Source organism: Schistocerca nitens, chromosome 1 (genome assembly GCF_023898315.1).
Source record: "Schistocerca nitens isolate TAMUIC-IGC-003100 chromosome 1, iqSchNite1.1, whole genome shotgun sequence".
Classification (NCBI taxonomy): domain Eukaryota; kingdom Metazoa; phylum Arthropoda; class Insecta; order Orthoptera; family Acrididae; genus Schistocerca; species Schistocerca nitens.
Window position 1 is genome coordinate 771,128,743 of NC_064614.1, and position 17,274 is coordinate 771,146,016.

Sequence of the window (17,274 nt, forward strand, 5' to 3'; positions counted from 1 at the left end):
GACTTCTCTAAGTCCAAGACATGAAGTGCATAGAAATCTATATTCAATTGTTCATTAGTATTTTTTGCAATCAACACAGACACTAACACACCAAAGAATAGTACATAATTATTCCTTTGATTTTCATCATGTCTTCTGTGGTGCTGGCGGCAAACACTTGTCGTCGTCAGTGACTCGCCCCTCTTACAGTCATCTAATAACAACCTTCCGACCTGCACATAGAACCAGGTGGATCGGTAGAAACATTCTCACTCTCCCGCACTCATACCTAAAGTATAGGGTGTTCGAGACGGTGGAAGGCCGAGTGTTTCTAGAATTTACACCAAAATTGTTGAGGCACTACAAAGCAAGCACACCTCACCCACACATGACTGCCATCTCCACCATCTTCACTGTAGTGTCTTGACTGTTGTGCCAGTTTGCTATCACAATATCTGAATTTCAGAGAAATGCAGGCTTTTTACAGCTTCTTACATGTGTGTTTTTTTACATGCTATGTACAAAAAGACCTAAGGAAGGGGTAAATCCACAGTCTTTTGTGGGAATCAAGAAAATATTGACCAAAGTCTCATATAATTCTCAATCTGAACACCAGCCTTATGTATTATAGAATATGAACATGAAGCAGAGCAGCTAGATTTTCATGAATATTGAAGTTCATTTATGATGTGAGCCCCATTTTTTCTATGAGAGCACAAATCAATTATGGCTCTGATTTCATTTACAACATCTGTGACAGTTAAATGGACTTAAAAGTCAAGCTTCAGTTTGTGATAATTAAGTGCAGATATACATCAATAATTTGACCACAATTGTCATTGTAAAACGGTAATTTATAATTTAAACTCTTAAAAGAATAAAGCGCTGTAAACTGGCAGCAGTGTCAGAGTCTACTGTTTCTGTATGCAGGCTCTGTAAGTATGAATAAACGCTTTTATATTACATTGTTTTCTCAGTAAAAGAGAAACCCTACACAATTCTCAAAGGAGAGTGAAAAGAGAGAAGATGGGAATGTGAAAGTCATTTTGGTTTATATTTTATTGATTATTTCTAACCATATAATGTCAAGGTAAATTATGCCACATAATGAAAAATGTCATTTACAAATTGTTTTATTTATTCACTGTTTTCTTGTTTGAAGCTATTTTTTTAAATTTCTGGATGTACCAGAAAGATTACTAAAGTAAAAACTGTACTTTTACATAGTCCACAAAAAGATATCTATCAATATTTAACTTACTTGCCAAAAACCAGGAATAAAAAGTGTGATAAGAGTTTTGTGTTTTGCTTGTGTGTGTGTGTGTGTGTTTGGGGGGGGGGGGGGTTATTTTGAGGGACTTTTGCCATATTTATAACTTGCTCAAAAGTAGTACAGTTTTATTTATTTCCATTTTTCATACATCTTTCCTGTTGTATTTCTATGTAAAGCTCTATAAATGTGAGCAGAGTTCAACCACATACACACATGTAAACAAATCTGTTAATTACACAAAAGTATACAAATTAGATCTTTGCATATGGAACATCAGAAATGACTAACATTATGATATGAAGCATGAGTTTTATTTATTCAGGTAGAGAAACACTGCCCTTATTTCTGTTCCCAATGGGTACACTAACTGGTATTCTGATGCACAGGTAATGCACGAGAAATATGATGTGACTGTATTTGGAGCTCCTGGTTCAGGTGGAGAATATGAAAGCCAAATGGGATTTGGGTGGACTAATGGCCTTGTAATTGATCTTATGGACCGTTATTCGGATCAGCTCGTTGGTGATGAAGAACCTGATGACAAAATGGCAACCCGCGTAGAACTGTGTAACACATGCAAGGTTTTGGTTGCTATATTTTCTTTATGGTGTTTCTACAAAACTCTCTAATTTTAAATAAAGCTGAATATGAAAAGAAACTGAAAAGTAATAAAAATGACACTTAGTTGCCGTTTATTAAAAAAGAATAGTATCATTCATCTAACAATTGGGAAGGGTTCGTGTTTCATTTTTGTACTTTCATAGATCTTATAGTGTAGTAGAACCTTCAATGATGTTGAATGAGTCAAGGCATGAAGTAATAGAAAGGAAGGACTATTAAATGATACTTCTGTAGGTGATATTAACATTAAGTTACACGCGCTTAACTTTATTTGTGCATAGAAAAGTTATACAGAAAAAAAACAGAATTTTGAAAAAAGTATCTGCTCTCCAAAATGAAACTGAGTATCTGTTGCATATTTACTGTTACTTTCTTAATATTATATGACATCAATGATAATCATTAATACATGGTGTATGAATGAGGCCTAAACAAATTTTTAAAAAATGAGGACATACAGCCTAATTTGCCTTTGGCTGATTGATGGGTCTGTGGCCACACTGAGACCTGTCTGACAGCTATGGGGAGGGGAGGGGGAATGGAAGAGTATTGTGGCAACTGGGAGAGAGGGGGAGCCATGGCAAAAGATGTATTTGGAGGAAGAGTCAGATGACTCTCAATAGCAGTTTGAAAATGAGGAATGACTATGACAAAAATCTGTTTCTACATTCATACTCCGCAAACATCTGTGAACTGCGTGACAGAGGGTGCATCCCACTGCACCTGCTATTAAGGTTTCTTCCCATTCCATTGACACATGGAGTGTGGGAAGAATGACTGCTTAAAATGCCTCTGTGTGCACTGTAATTAACCTAATTTGTCCTCACGATCACTATGGGTGTAGTACGTAAGACATTCCTAGATTCATCATTCAGAGCCAGTTCTTGAAACTTTGATATTGACTGATAGTTTACATCTACCTCCAAGAGTCTGTCAGTTGAGTTCTTCCAACATCTGTGACAAAATTGTGACTATTCTTGCTGCCTTTCTCTGTATATGTTCAAAATCTACTGTTAGTCCTATTTGGTATAGGTACCGCACACTCGAGCAATTTAGCAACGGTTGTCCATAGAACAGTAGCGACTGACAATATATTAAAAAAATTGCTGTATTTGTCCACATAATGAGAGAGTTTTAATTGCACAATTTGCATGAGATAGCATCTGTCAGCTTTTCATCCATTTGCTAATAGCATTAATACCTTCTTATGGTTTTTCTGAGGTATATTTATTTATCTGAAATACCAGTTTGATCTGATTTGATTTTGGCAGGGAAGCTAAAACAGCTTTGATCTAAACCACCACTGTCTGCACCGAAACCGATTTCATTGTGCGGTATCACTCCCTGAATGTCTAGTAAAGCCAACCAATGCCCTTAAATAGTGCAAGGAGACCCTGTACCAGTTCTTTGTTAGACACAATTTCTTCAGGTCTAGTTGTCCCGAAAATTCTGTGTCTCTTGCTCTCCAATGCTGTGCATTCAAAGATTAGGTATGATGCAGTTTCTTCACTCTCATCACAGATCCCACATTTAGGGTCTTCTTCCATTATACCCATTGTATGTGGGTGTTTTTTGAAATTCCCATGGCCAGTCATTAGTCCAGCCAAGAGTTTAATAACTTTCCTGTTCAAGCCCAGGATTACAGAGCTTCTTTTAAAACATGGCTTTGGCATCATTACCTTTCCATTTTTGCGTTTATAGACCTTGGTCCAGTGTTCTAGGTGCTGTCTTCTAAGCCAGTTCTGTAGTTCTAGTTTGATCACAGCCTTGGTGATTGTCAGGACAGGTTCCAGTCCAATGAATGGAGTCTTTGCACTCATCCTGGCCAATTTGTCGGCTTGTTCATTGCCACTGATCCCTGAGTGGCCAGGGACCCACACTAGGTTTACCCTATTGCTTCCCCCTAGCTTCACCAGAGCCCTGTGACATGAGGAGCTGTTGCAGAAGCTGCCAATTAATCCAGGGCTGCCTGGCTGTCTGAACAGATGTAGATGCTATGGTCCTTGTAGCACCTACACATATTTTCCTCCACACACACACCCTGATTGCAGTAATTTCAGCTTGGAATATCGAGGCCAGTTTTCCTAGAGAGATGATACCCTCCAGTATTGGCTGAATCCCGTACACCCAGGCCCCAGTGCCTTGGTCTGATTTCGACCCATCAGTGAACCAGACAATGTGTCCCCCGTATGGTGTTGAACTGTTTTTCCCACTGCTCCCTGCTTCCAATTATTATATTGTAAGGCTTGTTGAAGCAGTTGGGAGTTGTTATATAGTCAGCCAGCATTTTCCCAGCCATTCCTATATTTACCTCACTCGCTATTTTAGTGTGTGATTCTGGATATCCCAATGAGATCCAGTTTTTACCAGTTTTGAGTCTGTATGCACCAGCTGCTGCCTTCATCTTGACCCAAAAGTGTAGCGGAGGCATGTCCAGCATGGCTTCCATCTGAGAGGTTGGTATGCTGCTAATTCCACTTGTTATGGCTAAGCAGGCCAGTCTCCACACCTCAGCAAGCTTCTTAGCTGCAACCTGCTGTTCTACCTTCTTCCACCACACTGCGGCCCTGTAGGAGATCCTAGGTCTAACCATGGTGTTTTATATCCAGTGCATACCTCTGGGGCTTAGGTCCCAGTTTTTGCCACAAGTGCTTCAGGTACTCACTAGAGTACCTTTCGTCTTGGAGCAGATGCTCATAATGTGAGGGGTCCATGTTAGTTTCTCATCTAAGGTTACCCCTAGATATGATACTATCCCCTCACAGGTAGAGTTTCATCAAAAAGCTTTAGATTCCAACTTGAGTGTTGGATATGCTTCTTTGTGAATGGTACCACAACAGTCTTCTTAGGATTAACTCTTAGATCCTGTTTAATGCACCAGTTTTGTACAATGTCCAGTGCACCTTGTGCTATATTCCTATCTGTCAGTAAATTTGCCAAGTATTACTATGACAAGGTCATCTGCGTATCCTTGGCAAAAACATTGTCTGGAATTTAGTTCTTCTTAGGATTAACTCTTAGATCCTGTTTAATGCACCAGTTTTGCACAATGTCCAGTGCACCTTGTGCTATATTCCTATCTGTCAGTAAATTTGCCAAGTATTACTATGACAAGGTCATCTGCGTATCCTTGGCAAAAACATTGTCTGGAATTTAGTTCCTCAATGAGTTTGTTCACCACTACATTCCACATTAAAGGGGACTAAACTCCTCCTTGTGGACAACCTCTAGTGGTGTTAATTACCATCTTTTCATTCATCATGGTAGCCTCTACCTTCCTTCCACTAAGCATGGCCCTAGTCCACCTACATATAGTGGTCCCTAGGTCATGCACCTCTGCTGCCCTAACCATGAAATCAAAGGTTGTGTTACAAAAAGCCCCCTTGATGTCCAGGAAGATGCAGAGGGCTATTTCGTGAAAGTGAAGTGCTTTCTCCATCCTCCCAGTGAGTTGATAGAGAGCTGTCTCACATGATTTACCTGGTTGATATGCATGTTGGTTTGAATGTAGAGGAGCCCTAGTTAGCCTTCTCTTCCCAACATGTACATTAACCAGTTTTTCCAATGTTTTTAGAATGAAGGAAGACAGACTGGTTGGTTCATCCTTGGCCTTGGTATGATCAATTCTCCCTGGCTTTGAACTAAAGACAACCTTCACTGTCCTCTAGGCATTGAGAATGAGTCCTACTGCTAGGTTAACCCAGAATAATCTGCATAGGACTCTTTTAAGATTCTCTCCTGCTTTTTGCAAGAGATCTGGAAAGATTCCATCTGGGCCAGGTGACTTGAATGGTTGGAATGTTCCCATTGCTCATTGGATTTTACTGAAGTTGATACACACCTTGGCTGATTCCCAGTCCTCTCATCAATTGTCTGAGACCCATTGTCTCTCAGGGATCACATTCTGGTCTCTGTTATCTGCCAGAGCATATTGAGGAAAGTGAGTTTTGAGGAGCAGTTCCAGTGTCTCATGTGCTGTTTTTGTATATTCCCCATCCTCCTTCCTTGATGTACATTCTGTATTAGTTGGTAGGAGTTTGTGAAGTCTCACTTGAGCAACCATGCCCTTCACTTCCTCACAGAATGCCTCCTTTGCTTATCTAATTGCAAGGTTGTAGTTGACAAGGGCCTCACGATATTTTGCCCATTGTCCTTTACATCTCGCAAGGTTAAACAGTCTTTGTACGTGTTTTCTTTGCCTTTCCAAGTTATTGTACCACCAAGGCACACTCCTATTTGTGGACTTCTTGGTGATTGAGTAGTTGTCCTCGTATGTGGTCAATATGGCAGATGTTACAGCCTCTGCTACTTCCTCAAACTCTACTGGATTCCTTATCTAGGTTTTAATTTCCGATAAGCTTAAGTCGAGGTCCCTCCTATATGTCTCCCAGTCTGTTTTCCTGGGATTCCTTTAGGCCGCGGTCTGTCTGATTCCCACCTGAACCTTGAATTTAATACACCTGTGGTACAATGAGGATGGCTTTAATGTCACATGCCATTGTTCAACATAGCTGCCCATCATCGTGGAACCAAAGGTTATGTCTATTACTTCTTCCCTTCTGCTATTGCTGATTGTAGCCTTGTCACCCTTATTCAGGGCCTCCAAGTTGTTAGACAAGAGAAATTCGAGAAGGTACTCACCTCTACTGTTGGTGTCCTTGCTGCCCCACACTAGGTTGTAGGCATTGGCATCACATCCAACCAACAGTTGGCCGCATTGCCGATGGCAAGTTTCTGTCAGTCTCCTCACCTCCAGAGGAGGAGGAGAGCTGTCTTCGGAGGGTAGGTATGCTGAGGCCAAACCAATTTCCCTCATGATACCTTCCTCACACAGCTGCTTCCTGATGGTCACCGGGTCCCTGGAACAGAAATCCATCATTGACATGAAAGAAAGACCGGTAATATAGTTTTAATTTATGTAAAAATCAGTAATTCCACTTTTTATTGTGAACTAATTTTGATCAGTTTAGCTAGCATCTGGGTTGGGTCTGATATGCTTGATTTTTTGTCCATGATTAATGTTATTGTGTTACTGGAAAATATAACTGCTATGAAAGTTATTTAAAGTCACTGAGGAATCACTTAGAGAATTATTTAGAGTCGTGCAGTGGCATAACTAGAGTATGGCAGTTGGGGCATGTGCCCTGTACACTGTTATTGTGGGAGCAGATTTTTGTAACAAGTGAAAAAATATGTGGAAGGGCAAATGAAAAGGGGAAGTGGGGGGGGGGGGAGCACATTAGGTTGGGGAGACAGAAAAAAAGAAGGGCAGGGTTTGGGGGGCACTAAAATGGGAAATAATGATCTCATGAGGAGATTTGTATTTTACTGCGTAGTTCTACTGTGTTGAGCAATGGTTCCATAAAACATACCTCTCCCTGGTACAGAGACACTTGTGTCTTATTTTCAGCTACTTGATAGAGCCACTTTCATGATACCAAGTGAGCCAGTGCAATGGAAGTATAAAATTTATATTTCGTGTTTTTTTTTTGTTTGTTGCAGCTTAGCATTAAGCAGCAATGAAACACTGAAGAGGGAATTATGGTACTGTTGCAAGCAATGCAACTTGGACTGTAGATTTTTTACATTTTGAATTTGTATCACCATCACCACTGAACAGTTTCCCTTGTACAGTTGATCCAGTGTCTCTTGTATGGTCGATGAGTCTCTGACCTGTCATGGAGACCGTCACCCATAGTCCTTCCTCTGACAGTGAGGATATCCTTGATCCTATCCATTCAATGAGATCTGGGATTCTTTCAGGACACTTAATTTCCACTTCTCTTTCCATATTTATTCAACCTGTTCTTGTAGGCTCCAACCTCATTACATGTCTATACCACTATATTCTGGAAGTGCTGATTCAGTCTGAACGAGCTGTCTTGATCCTGCCTTTCACCTTCAACTCCTCATTCCTTAACTTATCCATCTTGGTTTTCTGGATAATGGATCTAATAAATTTTATTTACAATGTCTGGAGTCCTGATGACTCACTCTTTGTGAGGGTGCATGATTCGATACCCTTGGCCAATGTTGGCATAAAGTAATGGTTGAACATCACTGATTTTGTTTTTTTTTGTGAATCACACTGTTCCCATAGAAGAGTCCTCACTTGTTGGTGAGATTCAGAACCATTTTGTCCACTGTTGGTAATCTCCTGTGTAATTAAATCAGCTTCAAAGGTTCTACACAAAGTATGGAAAACTGTTCACGTGTTCTAGCTGGTTGTCTCCTATTTCCACTCTTGCATGATGTCCATCTCTGTTGACGCCAACATCTGACTTATATTAACAACATTGCACAACCCATTAACTCCCATATCGTAAGCTATGCAGATAACACGTCAATCTTATTCTATGGGAGTGAATGGCACTTTGATAAAAGTATTTCATGCACAGCAAATTTTGAAGTATTTCTAAGGGATTTTCTAAGTGTTTTCAATGAAATGTTTCCACAAAAAATTTATTTTAATAAAATGACAAAATTAAAATGGATCACTAAAGGTATAAAAATCTCCAGAGCTGAGAAAAGGCAGCTACATAAGGAACTAAGACATAATAAAAAATTGAATTTATTGAATATGTTAATGATACAAAAGTACATTTAAGAAAGTTGTCAAAGCAGCATAGCTAATGACAAATAATAAATTAATCTTAAAACATGAGAATAAATCAAAGGCAGTGTGGTTAGTTGTAAAACACGAATTAGGTATCAAAGCCTGTAGACATGGAATTAGTACAATTAAGCTTGAAGATGAGATCATTGTAAATCCGGCTCAAATATCAGAATGCTTCAATGAGTTCTTCATTAATGTAGTGAAATCAGAGGTTAATTTTGCAGATTGTGAGAACAATATATGTCCCTTTGGACTAAATCATAATTCTGAATGCCTCACAAAATTCAAAACAATTTCAACAATAGATGTAGAAAATATTATATTAAACCTAAAAAACAAAAATTCTGCAGGTTGAGATGGAATACCAGCAAAAGTCCTTAAATTTGTGTGCAAAATAATAGGCTACCCACTATGTAAAATAATAAACCAATCCTTTGAACAAGGAAGCTTCCCAGAGGTGCTGAAGTATGCAGAAGTAAAATCGTTGCTCGAAAAAGGGTCAAGAGAGGATATGGGGAATTATCGTCCCATCTCCCTCCTTCCAGTCCTATCAAAAATTTTTGAAAATGCTGCTGCTATTCAGATTCGAAATTTTATGGAGAAATATGATATTATTATGGAAAACCAATTTGATTTCCAGTGTGGCAAAAGCACTACTGATGCCATTAACAAGTTTATCGACAAGATCAGCACATCATTAGACAACCATAATAAAGTTGCAGGAATCTTTTGTGATCTCACAAAAGCCTTTGACTCTGTAAATCATGCACTGCTCATCTATAAGCTTGACAAGTATGGGATCAAGGGTAATGTTCTAAATTGGCTTACTTCACACTTATCAAATAGAAAACAAAGAGTGATTGTCTCATCAAATGCAGCAAATTACTATTCAAAATGGAAAACAGTAGCCCAAGGTGTCCCTCAAGGCTCGATTAAAGGACCTATTTTGTTTTTGTTCTATGTTAATGATTTACCGAACAATATAAATGCTCCATTGATTTTATTTGCAGATGACACATCTGTATTAATTGAAAACCAGGAGCCAGAAAACATCCCTCTCTACATAATAGACACAATGAACAAACTAGAAACATGGTTCCAACTGAATGGATTAAGATTGGACATCCCCAAAACCCACATGGTCCAGTTCAGAACAAAACAGTCAAAGCCCCAAGAAATTAAAATAACTCATAAAAATCAGGATATAGAAGAAGTGGATTCTGTGAAGTTTTTATGGTTAAACCTAGATAAAAATTTAAATTGGAATAAACATGTTGACTATCTGTTAAACAAATTATGTAGCTTTGCATTTGCTATGCAAATATTAGCTGGTGCAACAGACATAAATACAAGGAAAATTGCATACCACAACTACTTTCAATCAGTTGTAAGGTATGGTATTATTTTTTGGGGAAATTCAAGCAATATATTGCACATATTTAAGTTACAGAAAAGAATAATAAGGAACATGTGTACTGCCCATCCAAGGACATCATGTCACCCACTATTTGCAAAACAACAGTTATTAACAGTTCCCTCCTTATACATCTATGATATAATCATCTTTCTACATAGCAATTTAGAGTTATTTGAAAAAAACTGTTTCAATCACGCATATAACATGAGAAATAAAGACAATTTTATGCTTCCCACTCATTGCTTAAACCTATATGTGCAGTCTCCTCAGTATATGGCAATGAAAATTCATAACAAGCTAAAAGGAAAGAATGTTCTGAGTATGAACCTAGAGTCACTGAAAACAAAGCTATATGATATACTTGTAAAATGCTGCTACTACACTGTTGAGGAGTTCATGAAGGATGAACTGAACATTTGAGCAGGATAAATTTACATATAGTCTTGAGTGTAAATGTAGCTGTCCTTCACAAAAGGGAGGAAAGAAAAATAAAAGTTTTTATTAATGTTAAAATTCTTTGTACCAATTAGGCCTAAGTTGTGTTATCCATTTTTTTGACATGTCTCCTGTACACTAATCATATGATTAGAAATTGTGTTATGAGACGAATAATACACTATTCACTACTATTCACTATTCACCAATGACATGTTCAAGAATGAGTTACTGAATGCTATACAAAAGTTAAAGAAATTTCTGGACGGTACTATGAAGCAGAACGTGATTGTTAATAGCATTCCATATAGACATGATTCATCTCCACTTCATGTGTAAACACAGAAATTAGGAAAGCCAGCTCAAAATTTCAGAAAATATGCAAAATGTATCCAAATACAAACTTTCTTTGTATAGATTTTCTTAAGACTGCTTCACCAAACATGGGATGCACCTGAACAAAAAGGGCAAGAAACTTTTGCCTGAGGAAATCAGTGAAATGTTGGAGAGACTCATCAAAGATAATGACCACATGTCATTACCAACAACCCCAACAGCCCATTCTTCCAGGCATAAACACTCAGCAAATACACCTTACATTAAAGAAATAAAAGAAGCAGAGCCAGAAATCCTACGTGAAGAAGAGCAAACTGTGATGAGCATCCTACCTCCACTAGTTTTAAAGTAAACACCTGTAGAAATATTCCCACAAAAAATAGTATAAGCACCAGAAACAATTGCAGCAACAACAATAACAAGAACAGCAGCAGTTCCATCAACAGCAGAGTCAGCACTGATACCAGCAGTGGCAGCAGAATCAACAGTAGCAGAACCAATTCCTGCCTTAGTATCTCCGCCAAAAGTAGTAAAAACATCACAGTTACAGTAACAACAAATGCAGTAACAGCCCATCAACTGCAAAGCCAGCTCTAATACCAGCAGCAAAATCAACATAAAGAGGAACAGAACCATCATTAACAATAGCAGAAGTATCCATAACAGTAGCAGAACCAACTCCAACATTAGCAGACCCATCACTGTCAACTAAAAAAACTGCAGACAGCAAATGGAAGCCAGTGTATCCATCCCATCTAAATGATTTTTTGGTGGCAACCAGAAAGAAGGACAAACCCAAAAGATAAACAGAGATATGACCGAGCCTGATCAATAAATTTAAACAATTAGATGTGTTTGAAAATGAAACTATGCCTGATGTGCTTGCTTTTAGTGAACACTGGTTATCTGATGCCAAATTAGAACTTTATAGACCCCTTAACATGGTACTAGCAAATAAGTTTTGCAGATCGTCAGAGGTGTCGGAGTATCAATGTATGTAAAAAGTAAATTTGATTTGAATTCTGTAAATGTAAGTAAATATTCATTAGAATTGACAACAAACAATGTTTAGTACATATAAAGATACCAAGTGATTAAATTTATGTTAAATGTTTATATAGACCTCCAAGTGAAAACTTTGAAGTTTTTTTAAGATAGTTTTGTGATATCACAGAGAATGTTTTTATGTCACACCTGAATAAGTTAGCAATGATATGAGATTTCGACATAAATGTATTAGCAGATAAGTTGCACACTGGAATGTTCAAGTATACTCTGCTTGAATATAGTGTGAGATACCCGATAAACACTGCAATCTGGGGGACTGAAACATGCCAGTCTGTGATAGATAACATAATCACTGGTATTCACCTTTATGATCTCTCATATTTTGTTGTTATAAGTGCTTTGTCAGACCATCATGCAGTAGAACTAAGTGTGAGCATAAATAAGGTTCCTACACACAATTGCTATAGATACCTTAGGGCGAATACAGACCAAAATATAACTCATTTGAATAACATGCTAAGCAATATAGACTGGAACAATATTCTAACAACACATTACAGTTATGGAAAATTCTCAAGTGAAATATCCTACATTCTCAACCAAGCCTGCCCATTAATAAAAAACATAATTCAGTCACATGTTGTGATCCAAAACTGGGTATCAGGTTCACTCACTGAGGCTAGATAAAAACTAAGATGGTATGAGTACGCTATGTTAAATGACTTGAGCAATAAAATATTAAAAGATTTCAAAAAGTATCAGAAATACTATATGGGCCTCCTACATTTTGAAAAACAGAAATATTTTGGAAGTGTCATTCAAAACTCAAATAATATTTGCAGAACATCATGGTCACAAGTAAACTGAGAAACAGGTAAACCTGGGAAACATAAAACAGAAAATAATTTGCTGATAAATGGTACATTAGCAACTGATAGGATGCAGTAGCAGATCTATTTAACAATTATTTTTGCCTCTGCTGACTCCAGCATAAACAATCAGCTTAAAAATCAGAAATACAAATTCAGAGGAACACTAGTGTCAGGAAGCATATTTTTGACACCAACAGGTGAGGAAGACATAATTAAAATAGTGAACAGCTTGAAGAATTCTCATGCAGCAGGATATGTTGGTCTTAGTCTGGACACTCTAAAGCAAATATTCATCAAATTGCATCACATTTATCAGTAATTATCAACTTTCATGTGGAAATGGTCTAGTTCCAGATGAGTTGAAAACTGCTCGAGTTATGCCCATTTTTAAAAAAGGAAACAAATCTAGTAGAAAACTTTCGATCCATATCTGTTCTTCCAATAATATCCAAAAACCTCGGGAAATTAATATTCATAAGAATCTGGAACTTCCTGGTAAGCAAAAGAGTGATTTCTTGGAGGCTGTAAAGGTTTGTCAAGGGATGATCCACCATTACAGAAGCATCCAACTTAATCGAAAACATTACATGTACATGGTATCTTTCTAGATTTACAAAAAACACTTGACTGTGTTGATGTGACCATATGCTGGACAAACAGTGGAACTATGGCGTTCAAGGCACAGCCCATAATCTGATGTTTCTATTAGCACTACAGAGGAAGCATCAAATGAAACAGCACTGACGTTAATTATGGTATTCCACAGGGGTCAATATTACAACCACTTCTTTTTATTATTTATGTTAATAATATTCAGTGTATAACAAACCCTACTACAGCTATCTTATATGCAGATGATACCACATAATATGCTGTAATCCTAGCTATTCGCAACGTGAAACGGAATCCAGCATTGCAGCAGGATTAATTCTGCAATATTTTAATGAAAACAAACTAAAATTAAATACATCAGTCTGTATTGAATTTGATATTGGGAGGCAAAAAACCTATGAAAACCAAATTTTGATGGGTGATGAATAAGTTAAAAAAAGATACTCGACAAAGTTTCTTGGCATGGCACTTGATGCAGAGTTAAATTGGTCTGACCATGTAAAAGATATTTGCAAAAAGCTATCTACTACCACATATGCCCTAAGAAAACTGACATTTTTGTAACATTACCACTGTGAGGCAAATCTATTTTGCTCTGTTTGAAACCCATCTAAGCTATGGGATCCATCAATAAAGATAATATGAAAAGGCTACTTATCTTACAAAAGAAGGCACTTAGAATTATTGAAAAGAAATGTGGCAGGGAATCCTGCAGAAATTTGTTTAAAGAATTTAGAATACTAACTGAAGGTAGCCTGTATGTATTTCAGATAATCGTTATGGCAGTAAACAGTAACGAAATACTTAATAAAGAAATACATGAGCACATCGCTAGAGGTAGAGAGAGAGACCCCTTACTGTCTCTCATGGAACCACACTTTGTGAGAAAAGCTCTCACTATGCGGGGTCTCGACTAAATTTAGAAAAAAATTGTGTAGATAATACCAGGCAATAATATGTAACTCTAGGAAGTAAGGCTCTGACTTCTCCAGAAGACTAGAACAATCCTTTTTTTTTTTTTGTAATCAGCTGGTGCTGGATCGAAACAAAAAAGAAATTGATATAAACTTTTCAGACAGAAGATATGATCTGTTTCCGCTCCGTTTTGTTCCATAAAGTTATATGTTTAGCTCGAAAAGGATCGAATCTTGCTACTAGCTTTAGTGCCATCTCGAAATTTCAGCAAGGTGAAAGACAGGTCTTTTATGAAAAAGTTCTTGACCATAGCAACAAGTCATTTTAAAACGCCCCTCCATTATTTTACTTCTGTGTCAATCTGAGATGTTACTTTCTTATCTGTTCACCCCACGATTTGTCCTCTAGCTTTTAAAGTTCATCTACATCTGCAGCTGTAAGGATACTCTGAAAGTCACATTTAAGTGCCTAGCAGAGGGTTGAGCGATCCACCTTCACAACAATTCTCTATTTTTCCAATCTCGAACAGCGTACGGGAAAAACGAACAACTATATCTTTCTGTGTGACATCTCTGATTTCCCTTATTTTATTATGATGATCGTTTCTCCCTACGTAGGTCGGCATCGCAGTTTGGAGGAGACAATTGGTGATTGAAATTTCGTGAGAAGATTCGAACGCATCGAAAAACTCCTTTGTTTTAATTATGTCCACCCCAAATCCTGTACCATTTCACAAACACTCTCTCCGCTAATCTGTGATAGTACAAAACGTGCTGCCCTTCTTTGAACCTTCTCGATGTACTCCGCCAATCCTATCTAGTAAGGATCTCAAAAGGGGATGGACGATGTAGTGTAGGCAGTCTCTTTAGCAGATTTGTTACAGTTTCTACGTGACCAGTCAGCAAAACGCAGCCTTTGGTTTGCCTTCCCCCCAACATTTTCTGTGTGGTCTTTCCAATTTAAGTTGTTCGTAACTGAAATTCCTAGGTGTTTGGTTGAATGTACGATCTTTACATTTGACTGATTTATTGTGTATGGAAGTTTAACGGATTCCTTTTAAGACTCATGTGGATTACTTCACAGTTTTCGTTATTTAGGGTCAACTGCCAATTTTTGCACCATACAGATATCTTTTCTGTCTTCCCGCAATTTGTTTTGATCTCTGATGACTACTAGACGACAAACGACAGCATCATCTGCAAACAATCTAAGATGGCTGCTCAGATTGTCCCCTAAATTGTTTATATAGATAAAGAACAGCGAAGGGCCTATAACACTACCTTTGGGAACGCCAGAAGTCACTTGTTTTACTCGTTGACTTTCCGTCAGTTACTATCAACGACCTGGTTACTATGAACTGTAACCTCTCTGACATGAAATCACGAATCTAGCCACATAACTGGCACAATGTCAAAAACCTTCTGGAAATACAGAATCAATTTGCAATCCTTTGTCAATAGCACCCAACACTTCATGCGTTTAAAGAGCTAATTGTGTTCCAGAAAAGCGATGTTTTCTTAATCTGTGTTTACTTTGTGTCAATATGCCATTCCATCTGAAGTAATTCATAATGTTCGAACACGATATGTGTTTCAGAACCCCGCTGCATATCGACGTCAGTGATATGGATCCGCAGTTAACACACATTTCCTATGTTGAGCTCAATTTTACATGGGCAGTTACATCCTTATTAAGTTTTGAAAGCTATGGAGTTCCATTTAACAATAAACATGGGACACAAAATAATCTAGCTTTGCTTTGCGAGTACCCTAAATATCGTCTTTGTTGTTTCTTGCCATTCCTCATGGTTCTGAAAAACAAAGCTTTATTTAAGTCCTTCGTAAAGTCAGTATATTACCTGCATACCGTGTCCCATGACCATCGCGAAGGAATGCATTTGTTATGTAGTTCACAGGATCGTTGGCAACTGAATCGCTTCTTCATTTGCTTTATATGTGTCATCTGGATCCACTGACATGATGGTTTCCACACCATTATTATTGTTTTCAGATAAACCACACGCTGCACTGCTTTCCATACTTTTCACCACATTATTACATTCTGATCTTTCTACACTGGAGCTCGAGCTGGAACTAGCTGGCTGTGTTTGATTTTTAAATAGCACATCAATTTTTACACTTTTTCTCACAGTTTCCTCTTTCTTTATTGCCTTATCTTTCACGAGTTTCCGGTCTTTAGAACCGTTTCTCTTTTTAATTAATAATGAATTATAAATCACACTCTACACATTAAACAACTGTACTCTTTCCAGTTTCCAATTAAACTTGACTGCCAGCCAAGTGGCTGCCTGCTATAATGACTGCCAATACTTCTTTTGAATTTGAAGTGGCATTGTTGAATGTCAACACTGGCTACTCGTACGGCAGTGTTGGCAGCTTCCCTTACCACAAAACTCAACTGTGAGCAGAGACATTTGTCTTCCTAATGTACGCCACAGGAGAAGGCACGATACTGAATAAAATGGACAATGGTCACACTGTCATGACATAACGTCATTGCTAAAACAAAACATGTCCTTTTCTTGTTACCTGACTTACCTGACCATACTGTTCATGAGGTGATTTTTGTCAGTGTTATTCATATACATTTCATCGTGATTTCGCATTCTCTTCTCAAGCGTTGTGAATAAAATGTTTTAAAAACCAAACAGATTAAGACACATCCACACTGGATGTGCCACTCTGTGCTGCACACAGCAGCGCAAAGTGGTGCAGAGGATTGCAGAACTGCACAGAATGGAGAATAGTGCAGATACTAACCAAAGAATAGATGACAGATCCTTTTGAATGGTCAACAGCAAGTGTGGGTGTCAAGGTGTCCCACTTCATATTTACAAAAAATGTGAATGTAGGCTTCAGTTTAGAACGGCACTTCCCCTCCAGCGCTCAGTATTTCCCCTACAGCCCCCACCGCTATCGCTCTCCCCACACGTGCCCTGCCATCTGCTCATCTACTGGCCACGGTATTCTGCGTGCACTATATGCATCAACGTTGCAGTATGCACGCGCGCCCGTTAATGAAAAATGGAAGCGAGAAATGCCCTCCAAACAGCTCTGCCATTCTGCCACGAACGAACGGTTTCCTTTGATGTATCGACACTGCATGGAACTTGTTCATTGCTGCGCAGAGCAGGACAGTTCGAAGACCTCACTGGCCACGCCGCACTGCG

The 17,274-nt window shown here is 38.2% G+C and overlaps 1 protein-coding gene across 1 annotated transcript in view; it reads left to right on the top strand.

Annotated features, from left to right (window-relative positions):
- The first annotated feature begins 1,641 nt into the window (after positions 1–1,641).
- LOC126202710 (alpha-amylase 2-like) overlaps positions 1,642–17,274 on the top strand; it is a 170,207-nt gene continuing 154,574 nt past the window's right edge. Inside the window, exon 1 of the mRNA XM_049936891.1 lies at positions 1,642–1,833. Within this exon, the coding sequence (XP_049792848.1) occupies positions 1,642–1,833 (192 nt within the window). The remainder of the gene's footprint in view (positions 1,834–17,274) is intronic.